The following is a 21,699-nucleotide window of genomic DNA, read 5'->3' on the forward strand; positions in this document are numbered from 1 at the left end:
TTTCTGTTTGTTGTGCTCACCCTCCATCTTCTCCTCCATGTCCATTTGGTTCTGTTTCCATTTATATTTGTCTGTTTCCATATTTTCTAATTCTATCTGCTGTTCCTTGATTTTCTTGAAGACTTCCTCCAATTCAGACGTATTTTTGTCATTGATGAGGGCTGTCTCCATCTCCATCTCTCTCTCCACTCTATTTTTCAACTCCTCTTCACTTCGTCTCCAATCATTTTCTCTCTCTCTGTCTCTATCAAATGTTATCTCTGGTTCAGTCTCGTCTTTCAATCTAATCTCTTCTTTCATTCTCACAACCTCTCTGTCTAACACTAGTACATTTTGGTTAACCTGTTTCACTCTCTCATTCTGTCTTCTAAACGCTTCTTTCGCTCTTTCAAATTTGATTTTGTATTGAATCTCTTTTGTTGTCATATCTTCTTTCAGTCTCTCAACCTCTCTCTCTAACTCTTTTACCTTTTCGTTAACCAGTTTGACTTTCTCATTCTCTGCAATACGCATGTCTCTTTCTCTTTCAAATATGATTTCCTTCTCAATCTCTTTCAATCTCTCAATCTCTCGTTCTAACGCTTTTATCGTTTCTTCTGCCTGTTCCACTTTCTTCTTCATTTCTTGTCTTTCCAATTCTGCTTTTCTCTTCCTTTCCATCTCCCTTTCTCTCTCTTTTTCTCTCTCTCTTTCCCTCTCTCTTCCTGTTTCAATAGGTTTGTTGTTCCAGGCCAGTCTTGGTCGCTGCTCCTCCATGACTTTCTGCCATAGCCTCAATCTCTCAATCTCTTGCTTCATTTTAAAAGGTTAAATTAGTGATAATCTATTACCAAGACATACTTTCAAAGGATTTGCAGAGAACGATACACAGAAATATAACCTAGAGCTAGGTAATTGAATCAAACACTGGACAACATCAATAGCAGGGTCATGTTGATCAATTCATCTGGACAATTCATTGTCAATTAATGTATTGACATGGTTTGAAAAAATTATGAGACATTTTATGGAATCAATTATGTCCAAAATGTGTACAAATACAAACACACAACCTTCTTGCTCGAAATTCCCAATACCATTTGTGTAGTGTTACAACAATGTTGTCTCAGATGTTTATGCTTGTAGAACCTACAAATGAGTAATGCAATTATTTACAAATTGCACAGATACAGTTATCAACAACAACAGTAATGATATTAAAAAGGAAGTGGATATTCAACCAGCAGAAGAAAGGCATAGGGTTTGAGATAAATTAAGGTTAAAGGTTCAGTACCTAGGTTTGGGTTAAGGTAAAGGTTAGGTATAGTTTCAGTGAGGTTAAGGTAAGGGTTAAGGAAAGGAATAAAAGTTAACATTGGGTTAGCGTACCGCTGTCTGCCACTATTCATTTTCAGCTGGGTAAATATACACTGCCTTTTAATAATAACAATGACATGTCTTACGTGGGCCAGTTGTAGGTTCACCATCAGTAGCTCCAGCAGTTGTTTGAGTCTTTTGATCTCCTGCAGTTTTCTTTGGTTCTCCTTCGTTTCTGTGACTCTCCCTCTGACACTTATGAGGTTTCTGTGTTATGCACTATAGCCCATTACCATATATATGATTGAATATTATCTGCTGTTGGCTTGTGTGGATGTATGTATGTGTTATGCAACATAGCTGACTTGAAACATTGTTAAAGGTGTCAGGGCCAGGGGACTTTCTCATGATGGAAAAATACAGAAGACAGGGCACATTCAGAGCGTGGGGTTGCAGAACAAGCGGTCTTTTGTTAGATAACAGGAGCCAGGTGCGAGATAACGGTATGGAGCATGAGAGCCTGGATGTTCTTCACAGCAACACTTACATCTATCAACAGAAGCGCCAAGAGGCGGGGACCCGCCTGAGCGCCTGCAATAGGCTGGGCAAGTTTAAACCACGCCCAGCCTCTACTGTGATAGGCCAACAGACGGGTTGGAACTGTCTATTACAGTATAAAGAATACTGTTTTACATACATCTTGTCAGTTCTCTGTTTTGCCCTGCGAGGTGGGACAGAGAAAATTGCATTTACCACTTATTGCTTAGCTAATAAAAAATACATAGTATACAATCGATGACTCATTGTCATATTTATCCTGTTACCAGATTCGAATTGACGCAACTCTAGCACACTCTACCTTCCTGAGTCTCAGGATTTCAGTCTTCCACTCTTTCATTATACCCCTTTCTACTCTTCTCCTCCTTTCGTCTTTTAAAAGGGCTCTGAGGTGGTCTGTCTCAGACTGTAATTGTTCAATGATCTTGTCCTTCTCTGTTCCACCATTCCTCTTCTTCTTTTCCTTCTCCCAGAGGCACACTTGAAGTCTGTCCATCTCCTTCTGATTTCGGATTGTTCGATTCTTCCCCCTCAACTCAAGCATGTGGGCTTCCTTCGCTGTACAGGTCTTCTTCTCTTCCCTCAGGAAGTGAACCTCCATCTCTGCCTGCTTGTAGCTGGGAGCAAAGGAATGTCAACACATTATTTAGGAAGTGAACTCAGACAATTTACTACAATATTAAAATAATAATTCAACTTCTGCTCAATTTAACTGTCTTTAATAACAAAACTAACACAACTGTGACTTAACAGTAGGTGAATGTGATGAGTTGACTGTCCATATTGGCCTGAGGTGGGTAATGTGTCACTCTGGTCCAGGGCGTTACGTACAGCTTGCAGACACTGAGCCTTCCTTCAGCAAGCCGCACATAACGCCATGGACCAGAGCTTGGTTATGTGATGAATGACTTACAGACTGTTCCACATGATAGGAGGGGGTAAGAAGACAGTCCCAGTAGGAGACGGAGATCGTCCAGAAGAAGAAGAGGTGTCCATCTCCTCAGAGACTGCAGGAAAGGTCTACAAGTTTTATTTCTGGAAAATAAAGAGATGCCTTCGTTCAGCAACAATGTGTGTTTCTATGTTTCTGTCACTAGATGGTGCCATTGTACACAACATTTACTCACCAGGTCAGTGAATTCAGAAACAGTCTTCAGAGTTGAGTCCTCAAGCGCTAGCCTACAACCCATCATGCATCAGCACAACTAATATAATAATACCTCATCACAACTTCATAATCACAGTACACCTGGATTGTGTTCACAAAGTGTTTCAGGGTAGGAGTGCTGATCTAGGATCAGGTCGCCTCCTGTCCATCAAAACGTATTCAGTTTAATTTAAAAGACCAAACTGATTATTGATCAGCACTCCTTCTATGAGACTTTGTGATTATGAGTGTTGATGATTAACTACAGGAGAGTGAGACCAAATCATGGACGCTGGACAGAGTGGATTTCAGTTGTAACAAAAAGGCAGTTTATTGAGTCAAAAGATATCTTGTCCTGCAGTATAACGTGCACAGACCTGATTCATATAGCTCAGAAGGAGTTAGCTGAAGAAGGGGTCTAGACAAAGGCTGTAGCAGATTATATACATGGAATAATGTAGGTGTAGTCTTGTCGTGGTGGTCTTCTGACTGGTCCCGAAGAGTTGGGGGCGGGCCTGCTCCAGCCAGAGCAGGAACCCCAATGGTGCACAGCAGAGTCCTCTGCTCTTGGCACCCGACCAGTAGAGGGGGGTGGAATGTCATCGGTCGCTGCATTGGTCGCTGCATCAAAACCAAGTATCCATTACAACTCTATTATTGCATTACATCTCCACATTTCATATTCCAGTATCAAAAAAATAAAAGGTCTGAGGTTAAAATACTATCACCACACATCTACACATTCACATTATATATAACTCACTGTACTATCAGTGTCAATTTGGAAAAAGCTATACATTACTGAAGGCCTGTGCTAAACGGTGATACAACCATTATATTATAAACTACTAACATGTAAGCTGATGTTGACTGAAATCAACTAACCTAGAGCTAGCTAGCGCTTAGCCAAGCTAAATATGGTTAGCATCAAGCTAGAGAACTGTTAAATGCTATTTTTGTAGAAATATTAACACATTTTATCGTGACATCACATATTTACAAATATTACCTGAACTAAACTGAGTCTTTGTTGATAGAAAATAAAACAAATAGGATCTAAAATATTGTTGAAAAAAAGTGCAGAAAGTTCAGATGCCATCTTGATCCCTTCTCTTACATGTAAACCATTAGCAACCTAGCCAACCTCCATTACTTACAATGGGGAAAATACCAACCAGTTTATCACTCTGTTAAAACTCCCTTCAATTGCCTTCAAACGTGACCAAACTCATGGACTATGTAGTTAACCATGTTACCTCAATATGCTGAGAGTCATATTGGACTTTTGCACATTACGTAACTTGATTAATAGGGTAAAATGATGAGACAGAGAAACGTTATTAGTTTTCAGTAGTAGGCATTCTCCAAGATTGAAGAAGAAACCTCTAAGACCTCACGATCTCACGAACGCTCCCCATTGACATCACAGCTCCCCCTAGCAGCAGTAATCATATACATTACTTTAAATGAAAATACCTGGGAGGCCTAGAAAATGATACAAGGGATGGATCCATCAGATAACAAATGAAGTAAAACATAAAGAATATGACCATACATATATGTGTGTTGCACATATACACATGGCATATGCTTGGGTGCCACCTTGACATCTCTGATCTGCTTGCCTCAGTGGTGGAAAAAGTACTCAATTGTCATACTTGAGTAAAAGTAAAGATACCTTAATAGAAAATGACCCAAGTAAAAGTGAGAGTCACCCAGTGAAATACTACTTGAGTAAAAGTAAAGATACCTTAATAGAAAATGACCCAAGTAAAAGTGAGAGTCCCCCAGTGAAATACTACTTGAGTAAAAGTCTAAAAGTATTTCATTTTAAATATACTGAAGTATCAAAAGTAAAAGTACATTTAAAAATCCTTATATTAATCAAACCAGACGGTACAATTTTATTTTTTTTAAATGTATTTGCTGATAGCCAGAGGAACACTCCAACACTCAGATATAATTTACAAACGAAGCTTCTGTGTTTAGTGAGTCCTCCAGATCAGAGGCAGTAGGGATGACCAGGGATGTTCTCTGTTTAGTGAGTCCTCCAGATCAGAGGCAGTAGGGATGACCAGGGATGTTCTCTGTTTAGTGAGTCCTCCAGATCAGAGGCAGTAGGGGTGACCAGGGATGTTCTCTGTTTAGTGAGTCCTCCAGATCAGAGGCAGTGCTAAAAGTGTTTCATATTATTTCAGATCATCTTAACTCCCCACCACCAATGAACCATTTATTTTATTACAGAAAACCACTGAACCACCACTGCAATATAGACCTACACTAAGAACAAGGTGCTTTCTACAACCTAAAAGGATTATTCCTCTGTCCCCATAGGAGAACCCTTTTTGGTTCCAGGTAGAACCCCTTCTGTGTCTAGGTAGAACACTTTTGGGCTCCATTCCACAGAGGGTTCTACCTGGAACCAAAAAAGATTTTCCTTTGGTGACAGCCAAGAACCCTGTTGGAACCCCTTTTTAGAAGAGTGTCCTCAACAAGTTCAACCTGTTAAGTTTACACCATTTCATTCTGTCCTCAAACTGCTGATTGGTATTCAAGATAACATGCAACATAGCACCACCACCGTTGAAGGTTTTCATCAACCTCTTAAATAGCAGTGTTCCAAGATCCTCCACCAGGGGTGACTGTAGTATCCTCAAACGGACAGAAAGGAGACACAAGAGGGCCCCCACACTCATTTTAGATCCCAAGGGGTCTTTATTTTCATACTGGATGTTCTCACCCTCATCACTATCTCCTTTGTCATCTTCCATTCATGGCATTTCAACATTTAAACATCACACTCATGGGGGCACAGGGGGCACATCACACTCATGTCTTTTTCTGGAACTCAAACCACACACACACACACACACACACTATTATAGCATCTTGTTTACATTTCTCACATTGTAGGCGTCCAGCTGAGGCCCTGGATGGACCATATTGCAAAGAGATGGGCACAGGGGTATGTACAGTTGATGTCGGGAGTTTACATACACCTTAGCCAAATACATTTAAACATAGTTTTCCACAATTCGTGACATTTAATCCAAGTAAAGATTCCCTGTCTTAGGTCAGTTAGGATCACCACTTTCTTTTAAGAATGTGAATTGTCAGAATAATAGGACAGAGAATGATTTATTTAAGCTTTTATTTCTTTCATCCGGAGCCGACAGAGATGGCCGCCTCGCTTCGCGTTCCTAGGAAACTATGCAGTTTTTTGTTTTTTTACGTGTTATTTCTTACATTAGTACCCCAGGTCATCTTAGGTTTCATTACATACAGTCGAGAAGAACTACTGAATATAAGATCAGCATCAACTCACCATCAGTACGACCAAGAATATGTTTTTCGCGACGCGGATCCTGTGTTCTGCCTTACAAACAGGACAACGGAGTGGATCCTATGCAGCGACCCAAAAAAACGACTCCGAAAGAGAGGGAAACGAGGCGGTCTTCTGGTCAGACTCCGGAGACGGGCACAGCGCGCACCACTCCCTAGCATTCTTCTTGCCAATGTCCAGTCTCTTGACAACAAGGTTGATGAAATCCGAGCAAGGGTAGCATTCCAGAGGGACATCAGAGACTGTAACGTCCTTTGCTTCACTGAAACATGGCTCACTGGAGAGACGCTATCCGAAGCGGTGCAGCCAACGGGTTTCTCCACACATCGCGCTGACAGAAACAAACATCTTTCTGGGAAGAAGAGGGGCGGGGGCGTATGCCTCATGGCCAACGTGACATGGTGTGATGAAAGAAACATACAGGAACTCAAATCCTTCTGTTCACCTGATTTAGAATTCCTCACAATCAAATGTAGACCGCATTATCTACCAAGAGAATTCTCTTCGATTATAATCACAGCCGTATATATCCCCCCCCAAGCAGACACATCGATGGCTCTGAACGAACTTTATTTAACTCTTTGCAAACTGGAAACAATTTATCCGGAGGCTGCATTCATTGTAGCTTGGGATTTTAACAAGGCTAATCTGAAAACAAGACTCCCCAAATTTTATCAGCATATCGATTGCGCAACCAGGGGAGGAAAGACCTTGGATCATTGTTACTCTAACTTCCGCGACGCATATAAGGCCCTGCCCCGCCCCCCTTTCGGAAAAGCTGACCACGACTCCATTTTGTTGATCCCTGCCTACAGACAGAAACTAAAACAAGAGGCTCCCACGCTGAGGTCTGTCCGACGCTGGTCCGACCAAGCTGACTCCACACTCCAAGACTGCTTCCATCACGTGGACTGGGAGATGTTTCGTATTGCGTCAGATAACAACATTGACGAATACGCTGATTCGGTGTGCGAGTTCATTAGAACTTGCGTTGAAGATGTCGTTCCCATAGCAACGATTAAAACATTCCCTAACCAGAAACCGTGGATTGATGGCAGCATTCGTGTGAAACTGAAAGCGCGAACCACTGCTTTTAATCAGGGCAAGGTGTCTGGTAACATGACCGAATACAAACAGTGCAGCTATTCCCTCAGCAAGGCTATCAAACAAGCTAAGCGCCAGTACAGAGACAAAGTAGAATCTCAATTCAACGGCTCAGACACAAGAGGCATGTGGCAGGGTCTACAGTCAATCACGGACTACAGGAAGAAATCCAGCCCAGTCACGGACCAGGATGTCTTGCTCCCAGGCAGACTAAATAACTTTTTTGCCCGCTTTGAGGACAATACAGTGCCACTGACACGGCCTGCAACGAAAACATGCGGTCTCTCCTTCACTGCAGCCGAGGTGAGTAAGACATTTAAACGTGTTAACCCTCGCAAGGCTGCAGGCCCAGACGGCATCCCCAGCCGCGCCCTCAGAGCATGCGCAGACCAGCTGGCCGGTGTGTTTACGGACATATTCAATCAATCCCTATACCAGTCTGCTGTTCCCACATGCTTCAAGAGGGCCACCATTGTTCCTGTTCCCAAGAAAGCTAAGGTAACTGAGCTAAACGACTACCGCCCCGTAGCACTCACATCCGTCATCATGAAGTGCTTTGAGAGACTAGTCAAGGACCATATCACCTCCACCCTACCTGACACCCTAGACCCACTCCAATTTGCTTACCGCCCAAATAGGTCCACAGACGATGCAATCTCAACCACACTGCACACTGCCCTAACCCATCTGGACAAGAGGAATACCTATGTGAGAATGCTGTTCATCGACTACAGCTCGGCATTCAACACCATAGTACCCTCCAAGCTCGTCATCAAGCTCGAGACCCTGGGTCTCGACCCCGCCCTGTGCAACTGGGTACTGGACTTCCTGACGGGCCGCCCCCAGGTGGTGAGGGTAGGCAACAACATCTCCTCCCCGCTGATCCTCAACACTGGGGCCCCACAAGGGTGCGTTCTGAGCCCTCTCCTGTACTCCCTGTTCACCCACGACTGCGTGGCCACGCACGCCTCCAACTCAATCATCAAGTTTGCGGACGACACAACAGTGGTAGGCTTGATTACCAACAACGATGAGACGGCCTACAGGGAGGAGGTGAGGGCCCTCGGAGTGTGGTGTCAGGAAAATAACCTCACACTCAACGTCAACAAAACTAAGGAGATGATTGTGGACTTCAGGAAACAGCAGAGGGAACACCCCCCTATCCACATCGATGGAACAGTAGTGGAGAGGGTAGCAAGTTTTAAGTTCCTCGGCATACACATCACAGACCAACTGAATTGGTCCACTCACACAGACAGCATCGTGAAGAAGGCGCAGCAGCGCCTCTTCAACCTCAGGAGGCTGAAGAAATTCGGCTTGTCACCAAAAGCACTCACAAACTTCTACAGATGCACAATCGAGAGCATCCTGGCGGGCTGTATCACCGCCTGGTATGGCAACTGCACCGCCCTCAACCGTAAGGCTCTCCAGAGGGTAGTGAGGTCTGCACAACGCATCACCGGGGGCAAACTACCTGCCCTCCAGGACACCTACACCACCCGATGTCACAGGAAGGCCATAAAGATCATCAAGGACATCAACCACCCGAGCCACTGCCTGTTCACCCCGCTATCATCCAGAAGGCGAGGTCAGTACAGGTGCATCAAAGCTGGGACCGAGAGACTGAAAAACAGCTTCTATCTCAAGGCCATCAGACTGTTAAACAGCCACCACTAACACTGACACTGACTCAACTCCAGCCACTTTAATAATGGGAATTGATGGGAAATGACGTAAATATATCACTAGCCACTTTAAACAATGCTACCTTATATAAATGTTACTTACCCTACATTATTCATCTCATAGGCATACGTATATACTGTACTCTATATCATCGACGGTATCCTTATGTAATACATGTATCACTAGCCACTTTATACTATACTATGCCACTTTGTTTACATACTCATCTCATTTGTACATACTGTACTCGATACCATCTACTGTATCTTGCCTATGCTGCTCTGTACCATCACTCATTCATATATCCTTATGTACATATTCTTTATCCCCTTACACTGTGTACAAGACAGTAGTTTTGGAATTGTTAGTTAGATTACTTGTTATTACTGCATTGTCGGAACTAGAAGCACAAGCATTTCGCTACACTCGCACTAACATCTGCTAACCATGTGTATGTGTGACAAATAAAATTTGATTTGATTTGATTTCCTAGTGGGTCATAAGTTTAAATACACTAAATTAGTATTTGGTAGCATTCCCTTTAAATTGTTTAACTTGTGTCAAACGTTTCAGGTAGCCTTCCACAAGCTTCCCACAATAAATTTGGTGAATTTTAGAACATTTTTTGTTTCATCAGACCAGAGGACATTTCTCCAAAAAGTACGATCTTTGTCTACATGTGCAGTTGCAAACCGTTGTCTGGCTTTTCTATGGTGGTTTTGGAGCAGTGGCTTCTTCCTTGCTGAGGGCCTTTCAGGTTATGTCGACTCGTTTTACTGTGGATAAAGATATTTCTGTACCTGTTTCCTCCAGCTACTTCACAAGGTCCTTTGCTGTTGTTCTGGGATTGATTTGCACTTTTTGCACCAAAGTACGTTCATCTCTAGGAGACAGAACACGTCTCCTTCCTGAGCGGTATGACGGCTGTGTGGTCCCATAGTGTTTGTACTTGCGTACTATTGTTTGTACAGATGAATGTGGTACCTTCAGGGGATTGGAACTTGCTTCCAATGATGAACCAGACTTGTGAGGGTCTACAATTTTTTTTCTGAGGTCTTGGCTGATTTCATTTGATTTTCCCATGACGTCAAGCAAAGAGGCACTGAGTTTTAAGGTAGGCCTTGAAATACATCCACAGGTACTGTTAGGGTTGCGTCTATTCGAATCTGGTATCAGGATAAATATGACATTGAGTCACCGATTGTATACTATGTATTTTTTATTAGCTAAGCAATAAGTGGTAAATGCAATTTTTGTATATACGGGCTCTCTGTCCCACCTCGCAGGGCAAACAGAGAACTGACTTGTTCCTGACAAAGATATTATAATATATTCTTGACAGAAGTAGTTCCTGCTTCCGAGCCGGCCTGTCAGAATAGAGACTGGGCGTGGTTTAAACTCACCCAGCCTATCGTTGATTGTTGGCGCACGAGCTGGTCCCAGCCTCCTTGGCGCTTCAGTGGTCAGTCGTTGTAGTTGTGTAGAATATCTATGCGCTCACACACTCAATACAGTTATCTCACACCTGGCTCCTGTTATCTAACAAAATACTGTTTTTTCTCCCAACACTACGTTCTGAATGTGCCCCCACAACTCATTGCACAGGTCCTGTCTTCATGTTATTCTGTATTTTTCCATCACGAGAAAGGCCTTAACAATGTCTCAAGTCAGCTATGTTGCATAACACATATACCCACACAAGCCAACAGCAAATAGTATTCCATCACATATGATGAAATGGTAAGGGCTATAGTGTGTAACACAGAACCTCACAGTACACATCCAATTGCCTCAAATGATGTCAATTAGCCTATCAGAAGCTTCTAAAGCCATGACATCATTTTCTGGAATTTTCCAAGCTGTTTAAATGCAATATTCAACTTAGTTTATGTAAACTTCTGACCCACTGAAATTGTGATACAGTGAATCATAAGTGAAATAATCTGTCGGTACTTTTTTGGGGGAAAAATAACTTGTTTCATGCACAAAGTAGATGTCCTAAACAACTTACCAAAACTATAGTTTGTTAACAAGAAATTTGTGGAGTGGTTGAAAAATGAGTTTTAATGACTCCAACCTAAGTGTATGTAAACTACTGACTTCAACTGTATGTACATTCCTTTCTAGTGTGGCGGCAAATTAGTTGAACAGGAGAAGAGGATGAGGTTGGTGGTGGAGGAAGAGCAGTGGGGGTGGTGGGTAGAACAGCTGCAGTGACGTTGATTGGTTGATCTGGCTCATCACTTGTTGACTAAAAGAAAGAAAGATTTAGACATTTGTTGGACATTGCCATAGTTCAACAGCTGAAAAGCCTTCATTAACATACTCCCAGAGATAGAAAGACATCCAGTATTCACTGAATGAAGGAGCCTATTTACAATTTCATTCATCAATTAAATAAATGATACTATAGTACATTCAATGACGTTATTATTGTAGACTATAGGCTACTCCTGTATCTACCTTCTACAATACCATAATCATTGAATGAAGCAGGATATCCATCCACAATTACAATGGTAGGTGTGGTGATGGTAGGTGTAATGATGGTAGGTGTAATGATGGTAGGTGTGGTGATGGTAGGTGTGATAGGTGTGGTGATTGTAGGAATGGTAGGTGTAATGATGGTAGGTGTGGTGACGGTAGGTATGGTGATGGTAGGTGTGGTTATGGTAGATGTGATGATGGTAGGTGTGGTGAGGTGAAGTAATTATGGTATGGTATTTGTGATGATGGTAGATACGGTTATGTTAGTTGTGGTAGTTGTGATAAGTAGGTGTTGTAGTTGTGATAGGTAGTTGTGGTAGGTAGTTGTGGTGATTAGGCTTGGGCGGTATCCAGATGTTCATATTGTCATACCATCCTTCTCTCATACCGGGATTTACAGTATTACCGGCATAGCACATGAGGGGGTGCTAAAAACACAAGAAATACCTATTGCCCTCTATTACCAGAATGCTAACAAATTAGCACAAACTGATAGCAAATTCACATAGACGCTGTTAGCTAAATGCTACCAACTGAAAACAAACAAACTAATTGCAAAGCAGTGGAGGCTGCTGAGGGGAAGACAGCTCATAATAATGTCTGGAATGAAGTCAATTGAGTGGTATCAAACACATGGAAACCACATCTTTAATGTGGTTGATAACACTCCATTGACTCGATTCCAACCATTATTATGAGCCGTCGTCTCCTCAGCAGCCTCCACTGTTGCAAAGAAAGGCAAATCCAGCTCATAAAGTGATGTAAGGGATAATCAACGAGGGACTATGAGTTCTATGGTAAATAATGAACACTGTGGAACTGACCTTCCATGGACTTGCATTATTTTCCAGAGAACCATAAAGCCCTGAGTTGATTATCCCTTTTATACCATGGCTATAATTTAACACATTTGCCGGTAGAAATGTGTTCAACATCCATTGAAGTAGCTAGCAAGTTTACTAGATAGCTACAGTAGTTGCCTTGGTAACAAACAAACACACTTGCTAGTTTAGATAACCAAACCATCAGTCCTAGCTTGCTATTATGAAAACCTAATTCAACAACACCAATAATGTTTTCAATTTGACTTCAATTGTAATGTTCAAAAGTCCAAACGTAATTACCGTGGATTGGAGGGAAGAGGTCTGTGAACCAATATCAGTTTGTTGTATTCATAAACGTGGAAGCTACTGAAGTTTTAGGGAAGCATTTTTCAGGTAAAGTCCATTCAAATTCATTAAAAAATATAAAGTAAAAAAAAATACAGAAAGTAATTGACGTTTATTAGTGGGATGAGGTTCCTGAACCAATGACAGTTGTTTGTATTCATTAAAGTAATATGGGGTGGAAGCTATTGACGTTTTAAGAATGTATCTTTACTGTCAAGTCAATTTAAGTTGGTAGAATATCACCAAAGTCAAGAAATACAAAAGTAATTGCTATTGATTGGAGGGATGAGGTCCCTGAACCAATCACAGTTAGTTTTACTCATGAATGTCTCATGGGGTGGAATCTATTGACATGTTAAAGTATTATTCATGCAAATTTAATGAATGTTTGTCAAAAAGTATCCAAAGCCAACAAATACAAACACAAATTGCTGTTGATTGGAGGGATGACGTCCCTCAACCAATAACAGTTGGTTGTTTTCATGAAAGCCTAATGGGGTGGAAGATATTGATTTTTTAAAAGTATTTTTATGTAAAGTAACTTGTTTTACTTTTAGTAGATTTTATAGAACTTTAAAATAATGTAACTAATTGCATTCGAGAAAAGAGGTCTCTTAACAGTGTCAAATTTGTTTGAGATCTCTGTCATGTCGTTGAGAAGGTATTGATATTTTTCATTTACAGGCAATTGTATGCGATGCAGTTTTAAGACGGTTCCTTAACCCTCTGAGCAGAGAATGGCACATTTTTAGCTACATTTCACCTCCAAAAAGGTAAATATGACACCGAATGGTAAAAACAAGGGGTTTAACTTATTCACTATCATCAGCCAATTTAGAATATTACATTAATATATATATATTTTTTCATTTAACCTTTATTTAACTAGGCAATTAAGTTAAGAATAAATTCGTATTTACAACGACGGCCTACGAACAGTAGGTTAACTGCCGTGTTCAGGGGAGGAATGACAGATTTTTACCTTGTCAGCTCGGGGATTCTATCTAGCAACCTTTCGGTTACTGACCCAACACTCTAACCACTAGGATACCTGCCGCCCCCGGTAGCCTAGTCAACCTTGCATGTTCCGTTGAAGAGGTTTGAAGAGCAAAGTCTGAATCTTTAATATAAAGCTAACTTCACCACTGTAAAACACTGTATGATTAAATCATTCAATATTGATTCACCAATAAAAACGTTGAGCTCATCTTTTAATAATAATGTATTCATCATAGAATCATCTTTGATTATAGTGTTGTCAGTGGCGAGCCGTCATTTAGGGCAGGTGGGGCGGCGCCACACCCGTTTTGAGCCCCACGTGTTTAACAACAATATATATATTTATATGTTGCCTGCTTTGCATGTTATTTTTGCATTAATATGTGTCACATATCAGTTTGCAAACAATGTCTACTTTTAAAAAAATAATTGAGTTAATAAAGCTGCATACAGACAACTTCTCTTTTTTGCTTTCTTGAGGAAGGCAGCTCATAAATGCAGGTGTTTCAGCCCAGCTTAGTGCTTTCTGTGGTGGTGGGGCAGCCAGTGAGAAATACGGAGCGTAGGGGTTGGTAATGTTCTCTGGTTGCGCCGTGATTGGTTCAACATCATATTTTCAAAATCATAGCTACCAAGCTAGCAGTCATCATCATGCATCCAGTCAACAATCTACTGGCAAATCCTTTTCAATCCTTGTCATATGAAGAGAAATTATAGATAAAAAGTATCTGTTGTCATCAACCTTTCCAAATAAACACAAAAAGTTGGAAAATCGCAAATTCAACAATGAGTGGTTTGGAAGGAATCAGTGGCTAACTGCAAGCTTAACAAAGCAATCACTAGCCTGCTATTCAGCATGACTCCTGAGTGGTTGGAAGCTTCTCTATAAATGATGTAATATGCCTGGGAGTGTCATGTTCTGACCTTAGTTCCTTTATTATGTCTTTGTGTTAGTTTGGTCAGGGCGTGAGTTGGGGTGGGGAGTCTATGTTATTTTTTCTATGTAGTATTTATGTGTTTGGCCTGGTATGGTTCTCAATCAGAGACAGATGTGGTTCGTTGTCTCTGATTGAGAATCATACTGTTTTCCCCATTTTAGAGGTGGGTGATTGTTTTCTGTCTCTGTGTCTTCACCAGACAGATCTGTTTTGTTTTCGTTCGTTGTCCTTGTTATTTTGTTTTTTGTGTTCAATGTTAATAAATGATCAACATGGACACGTATCACGCTGCATATTGGTCCGATCCTTCATACTCCTCGTCAGAGGAAGACGAATATCATTACAGGGAGACATGTATACTGTAGATAAGAAAGTAATACTAAGTGTATGTTGTGTAGTAAGCTGTTAGTAGCCCATGTGCCTCACCCTAATAACTTTGTCCCTTTCCCCTCTCATAACTTAGCCTACTGCTCTGACTTGATGGTGCACATGTAGACTATAGCCTGTTTTAGAGAAATGTAATCATCGAATATTGTACGAGATTTAATTGTCTGCTTATATGCAGTTATGACTTGGTGTACAGGGAGAATACTGTAAGAATGGCCCATGTTCAAAATTCTGTCGCTGTACATTTCAAAAGTGCTGAACAAATGGTTATATTGACGACGTTCATCCTAGGTCTCTCATTGTCTTAATCTAAATTACAGATATCCTGTAGTCCACTCGTTGTCCCCTTGTGCCATAGTTTGTACATCTCAATTGTCAGTAGAAACCACATTTGTTTAAGCAAGTCAGCCATATCAGCTATGTTTTTTAAATGATTCTCTCCATGGTGCTGAAAAGAAAGCTCTGCTGTTGGGACAGCTTTATGTCGACCCTAACAGTTTGTGGGCACCGTTTGTTAAAGTTATAGTGCAATTAATGTATTGTTTAGTGTTGTGTTGTGTAGTGGCTTTGCTGGAATTCATCTTAAACATTTTGGGGGAGTTTTCCCCACCAAGATGTACATGCTGCAATCACCACTGGGTGGGTGAATTATAACACACCAACCCTGTTACCTATAGATAGACAGTCTAGAAATGTTTAAACTATTTACATGTGTTTGGTAAGCTTGCATTCCATTCCCCCTGTCACATGGGGATCTATGGTTGATTCTAGATGAAATAGTCAACTCTGTTACAGTCAACCCTGTCACTTTATTTGGCACTTAATAGGCACTTACTATAGTATGTATTTGTTACTTTGAGATGGGAAAATATGTTTTATATTAAGTTGAACATGTGCTTTTTATGACAGAATGTTAGAATTAGGTGAAATATAAAGTTACACTCCCCAAAAGGTACTCAATTGGTGGAATGACCCGAGTACTAAACTGGAGGTGGGAGAGCTAACGATGCTTCTACTGTTGCTCTCTCCTCAGATTCTTAGAGAAGCTATTTCAATCTGATATTTCTCCTATGGTCTAAAATAGATGTGTATAGAGGACTCCTCTCTAATATAACATGTCACACATTGTATCAAACTGATGGAATGTTAGGTGTCTCATTGAAAGTCTAACATCTACCATGACTACTGGATGTTTCAATTCTAATAAATAACAAAACAATCCACACCGTAACAACAATATTGCTTTTTTAATAAATGCTTTTATTAAAGAGTAAAACTTTGCAAACAAAAAGGACATCATCAAACATCACTGGCCTGACTTGAGCAGCTCTGCCCGGGGATGGAGCCAGCAACTTAGCTGCTACCGGTCCGGTCCAGGCTACCTGCAGACCTCCTCCCAGACCTCCTTTTCAGCACCTCCCCTTAACAGGAGAGGTGGTGGAAATGATCAGAGTTGCATTCAACTTGAATAAAGATGAGAAACTCTGGTCTGTGGAGCCACTGGTCTGAGGGGAGGACTTCTGTTGAAACCATTTCCATTTTTGGGATATTTTCTAGGACTGTAGAGGTGGTAAGCAGAGATGAATTTAACTAGGATACAGATGAGAGTCTCTGTTCTTGGGAGGAGGGTCACTGACCTTCGATGGTTTGTTGCCTGATAAAGAGGATACTTGCTGGCTTGAGGAGACTATAATGTTTTGAGGAGGAAATGTGGCTCGATGACTTAAAGAGGAGGAGGAATTATTGGGCGACACTTTTAATTACCAACGTAACCTCAGTGGAACTGTGGCTTCATCGAGTTCCAGCTCTAGGCAGACAGCACGTCAGGAAGGCTGTAAGACATCACAGAGACAGGTAAGTATCTATATATTTACATGTGTGTTGCATGTACACTAAACCCTCACATTTGGATAATGTCACTTTTTAAAGTGATGACATGTATATTAACAGTGTAAAACATGAATAGATGTTTAAACATTCTTTACCTCATCCTAATTTTCTTCCAGATGCTTGGCTTTTTCTTTGTCTTGGATATTCGCTCTGATGTTTCAGCCTCTTCTGGAGCTTCTAGCTGCTGGCTGTCTGGCCCCCCCTGATGGTTCTCTGGCCCCTCCTGCTGGTTCTCTGAACTCCCCTCCTGGTTCTCTGCCCATGCCTGTTGCCTCCTTGGCCTTTCCTGGTGGCCATCAGCAGATCCAGTGGGCTCTTGGCTTACTTGTTGGCCATTGGCCCACCCGGGCAACTCCTGACCGTGGTTGTAATCGTGGCTGTGTTGGGTGGTTAGACACCGGTTGTTGATTTGAGCATCAGCCTCCAGATTCATCTGCTCCAGGTAGTTTTCCTTCATCCTCTCCCTCTCCTCCTTCAGTTGTTGACGAGTCTGTTTTTTAAGCAGGGACCGCTCTCTCCACTGCTTATTGAAATCCTCCATCTTCTTCCTTCTCTCCTCAGCCTTCAGCAGCTCCTTCCTCTTCTCCCTCTCTCTCTCTGCCCGGGTCATGGTGGATGTTAGCCTTGTGTGTCCAGGGATGGCTGGGAGGGGAGAAGAAGTAGAGTTTACATTCATCTTAGTGGATCTGGTATCAACTTAAATGTAATGGACACAGGGAATGAAGAATAGAAAACACAATTGGATCTCAATGATTCTTTACTCTTTTCAGTTGAGCAAGGCATGGAATTTGTCAATAAAGTGCAATAATTCCCATCCCGAATTGACCTGGCCCTAAGTTGAACATGAGTCCAGAATGGCACCTATTCTTTGTATAGTGCCAGGGCATATGTGATCGCTTAGCGCCGCATGGCCACTAGTAGCCCCCGGATCCCCCCAAAACACGTTTTTGTGTGTGTGTTTTTAGGAACTCTTTCTGGGTCTCTACTTAGTCTTGAGAGTTAGACTAGTAGATGACACAAGGTACCATTTAAAAACGTGGTTGTTATCAGCAGTATTTTTCTTGTTATGTCAGTCAGTCACTCAATGAGCCATGTCAGCTAACATATTCTTTGGACAGTAGTTTTATATTGAAACAATGATGCAACATGATGACTGGTGTGGAACTTATGTGTGTAGAGGAGACTAAAGAGGATAATGTCATAAGTAGAGGGAAAACAGGTCTTACCTATGTGGACGATCTTATGGCCCTCCTCAGCCTCTCTCTGATACGTTCTCTCTATCTTTCTGAGGTTCCTCTTCTCCCACTTCTTGTTTACCCAGCCCACAGCTCTCCTTCGGATACTTTTATCGGGTGGGAGAATGTCCTCCTTGTCATCTTCCTTCTCCTCCTCCTCTAAGTCACCCCTCTTGTACTCAAGGATCTCCCTTCTTTCCTCTTCCACCATCTCCTCTCTTTTTTTTGCCTGTATTATTTCTTCTCTCTCTCTGATTAAAGATAAAAGGCATTTAATGGCTTTCTTTCTCTCCTCCTCTCTCTCTTCCTCTCTCTGCCTCTCCTCCTCTCTTAGTCTCAACATTTCTTTCTGTCTAGCAATTTCAATCTCTCGTTTTTTATCCTGCTCCTCTTGTTGTCTTGCCCTCTCCTGTTTTCTTTCCATCTCCAGCCGTCTTTCCTCCTTCTCCCTCCTGATTTGTTGTCCTCTTTCTATGTGTTCTCGCTCCCCCTTCAACACTTCTAACCTCCTCTCTTTACGCCTATTGAAGACTTCCCGTGCTTTTGCTTTAACATTAACTACTACATGTTTCTTCATGCTTACTTCCTTTCCTCTCTCTTCTCTTTCCCTGTACTCTTCCTCTGCTTCCTTAATCACTTCCTGCTTTTCTTCCATCTCTCTCTCCTGTTCTATCTCCAGTTCATTCTGTCCCTCAATTTCCCCAAAAATATTTTTCTGCCCTTCCTTTCTTCTTCCTGCTTCCTCCCTTTCTCTCATAATCATCTTTTCTTTCTCCATCTCTTTCTGTTGCTGATCTTTTAATTCCATCTCTCTCTGATTGTCATTGTCTTTCTCCTTCTCCATTTGTTTCTGTCTCTCCTCTTGTTGTTGTCGTCTGTGTATCTCTTCTATCTCTCTCTGTCTCTTGTTCTCCCTCTCTCTTCCCTCCTTCTCCATGTCAATTTGCTTCTGTTTCCATATATTTTCTTCTTCTTGATCTCTCTCAAACATTATCTTTCTCTCCTCTTGTTGTTGTCGTCTTTCTTTCTCTTCGATCGCTCTCTGTCTCTCTTCTTCTCGTTCTTCGTCTTCCATCTCTATTTGCTTCTGTTTACATCTTTCTTCTTCATTCTCTCTTTCAATCTCTTTCTGTCTCTCTTCTTCTCTTCCGATATGTTTTTGTCTCTTTTCCATGATCTTTCTTTTGATCTCTCTCTGTCTCTCTTTCTCCTTCTCTTGTACTTCCTCTTCCATCTCTATTTTCTTCTGTTTACATCTTTCTTCTTCATTCTCTCTTTCAATCTCTTTCTGTCTCTCTTCTTCTCTTTCGATATGTTTTTGTCTCTTTTCCATGATCTTTCTTTTGATCTCTCTCTGTCTCTCTTTCTCCCTCTCTCGTTCTTCCTCTTCCATCTCTATTTGCTTCTGTTTACATCTTTCTTCTTCGTGCTCTCTTTCAATCTCTTTCTGTCTCTCTTCTTCTCTTTCAATATGTTTTTGTCTCTTTTCCATTCTCTTTCTTTTGATCTCTCTCTGTCTCTCTTTCTCCCTCTCTCGTTCTTCCTCTTCCATCTCTATTTGCTTCTGTTTACATCTTTCTTCTTCGTGCTCTCTTTCAATCTCTCTCTGTCTCTCTTCTTCTCTTTCTTTCTCTTCCATCTCTATTTTCTTCTGTTTACATCTTTCTTCTTCGTGCTCTCTTTCAATCTCTTTCTGTCTCTCTTCTTCTCTTTCGATATGTTTTTGTCTCTTTTCCATTATCTTTCTTTTGATCTCTCTCTGTCTGTCTTTCTCCCTCTCTCTTTTTTCCTTTTCCATCTCTATTTGCTTCTGTTTACATCTTTCTTCTTCAATCTCTCTTTCAATCTCTCTCTGTCTCTCTTCTTCTCTTTCCATAATTTTCTGTCTCTTCTCCATTCTCTTCCTTTTGATCTGTCTCTGTCTCTCTTTCTCCCTCTCTCTTTCTTCCTCTTCCATCTCTATGTGCTTCTGTTTGCGTCTCTCCTCTTCTTCTTCTCTCTCCATCTCCTTCTTCTTCTCATCTTCTTCTTGTCTCTGTTTTGGTATTTTCTCCATTCTCTTTCTTTCTACCTCTTTCTGTTTGTTGTGCTCACCCTCCATCTTCTCCTCCATGTCCATTTGATTCTGTTTCCATTTATATTTGTCTGTTTCCATATTTTCTAATTCTATCTGCTGTTCCTTGATTTTCTTGAAGACTTCCTCCAATTCAGACGTATTTTTGTCATTGATGAGGGCTGTCTCCATCTCCATCTCTCTCTCCACTCTATTTTTCAACTCCTCTTCACTTCGTCTCCAATCATTTTCTCTCTCTCTGTCTCTATCAAATGTTCTCTCTGGTTCAGTCTCGTTTTTCAATCTAATCTCTTCTTTCATTCTCACAACCTCTCTGTCTAACACTAGTACATTTTGGTTAACCTGTTTCACTCTCTCATTCTGTCTTCTAAACGCTTCTTTCGCTCTTTCAAATTTGATTTTGTATTGAATCTCTTTTGTTGTCATATCTTCTTTCAGTCTCTCAACCTCTCTCTCTAACTCTTTTACCTTTTCGTTAACCAGTTTGACTTTCTCATTCTCTGCAATACGCACATCTCTTTCTCTTTCAAACATGATTTCCTTCTCAATCTCTTTCAATCTCTCAATCTCTCGTTCTAACGCTTTTATCGTTTCTTCTGCCTGTTCCACTTTCTTCTTCATTTCTTGTCTTTCCAATTCTGCTTTTCTCTTCCTTTCCATCTCCTTTTCCCTCTCTCTTTCCCTCTCTCTTCCTGTTTCAATAGGTTTGTTGTTCCAGGCCAGTCTTGGTCGCTGATCCTCCATGACTTTCTGCCATAGCCTCAATCTCTCAATCTCTTGCTTCATTTTAAAAGGTAAAATTAGTGATAATCTATTACCAAGACATACTTTCAATGGATTTGCAGAGAATGATACACAGAAATACAACCTAGAGCTAGGTATTGAATCAAACACTGGACAACATCAATAGCAGGGTCATTTTGATCAATTAATCTGGACAATTCATTGTCAATTAATGTATTGACATGGTTTGAAAAAATTTGAGACATTTTATGGAATCAATTATGTCCAAATGTGTACAAATACAAACACACAACCTTCTTGCCCATTCAGTTAGGGGTTTGAGAAATTCCTGTTACAATTTGTGTGATGTTACAACAATGTTGCCTCTGATGTTTATGCTTGTAGAAATTACTCCTACAAATGATGCTTCACTAATGCAACTATTTACAACCTGCACAGATACAGTCAACAACAACAACAGTAATGACGTTAATAAGGAAGTGGATATTCAACCGGCAGAAGAAAGGCATAGGGGTTGAGATAAATGAAGGTTAGGTTCAGGACCTAGGGTTGGGTTAAGGTAAAGGTTAGGTATAGTTTCAGTGAGGTTAAGGTAAGGGTTAAGGAAAGGAATAAAAGTTAACATTGGGTTAGCGTACCGCT

General features: G+C 41.2%; 1 protein-coding gene across 1 annotated transcript; it reads right to left on the reverse strand.

Annotated features, from left to right (window-relative positions):
* Positions 1-1,999: 1,999 nt before the first annotated feature.
* Positions 2,000-21,057, reverse strand: LOC139411836 (trichohyalin-like). The gene is made up of 5 exons (XM_071158578.1): positions 19,988-21,057; positions 18,231-19,297; positions 17,100-17,646; positions 2,156-2,471; positions 2,000-2,017 (listed from the first exon to the last, which is right to left on the reverse strand). The coding sequence occupies exons 1-5, from the start codon at positions 21,055-21,057 to the stop codon at positions 2,000-2,002; spliced, it is 3,018 nt and encodes a 1,005-aa protein (XP_071014679.1).
* Positions 21,058-21,699: the final 642 nt, after the last annotated feature.

Source organism: Oncorhynchus clarkii, chromosome 6, assembly GCF_045791955.1.
Source record: "Oncorhynchus clarkii lewisi isolate Uvic-CL-2024 chromosome 6, UVic_Ocla_1.0, whole genome shotgun sequence".
NCBI classification, from domain to species: domain Eukaryota; kingdom Metazoa; phylum Chordata; class Actinopteri; order Salmoniformes; family Salmonidae; genus Oncorhynchus; species Oncorhynchus clarkii.

What these genes read in the sequence shown, in the direction of transcription:
- LOC139411836 (XM_071158578.1), bottom strand. Translation starts at nt 21,057, where the DNA reads ATGGAGGATCAGCGACCAAGACTGGCCTGGAACAACAAACCTATTGAA. An exon ending in CCATAAGATCGTCCACATAG is followed by an intron (nt 17,647 to 18,230) that starts GTAAGACCTGTT and finishes CTCCCCTCCCAG; the next exon opens with CCATCCCTGGACACACAAGG. An exon ending in TGGAAGAAAATTAGGATGAG is followed by an intron (nt 2,472 to 17,099) that starts GTAAAGAATGTT and finishes CTTTGCTCCCAG; the next exon opens with CTACAAGCAGGCAGAGATGG.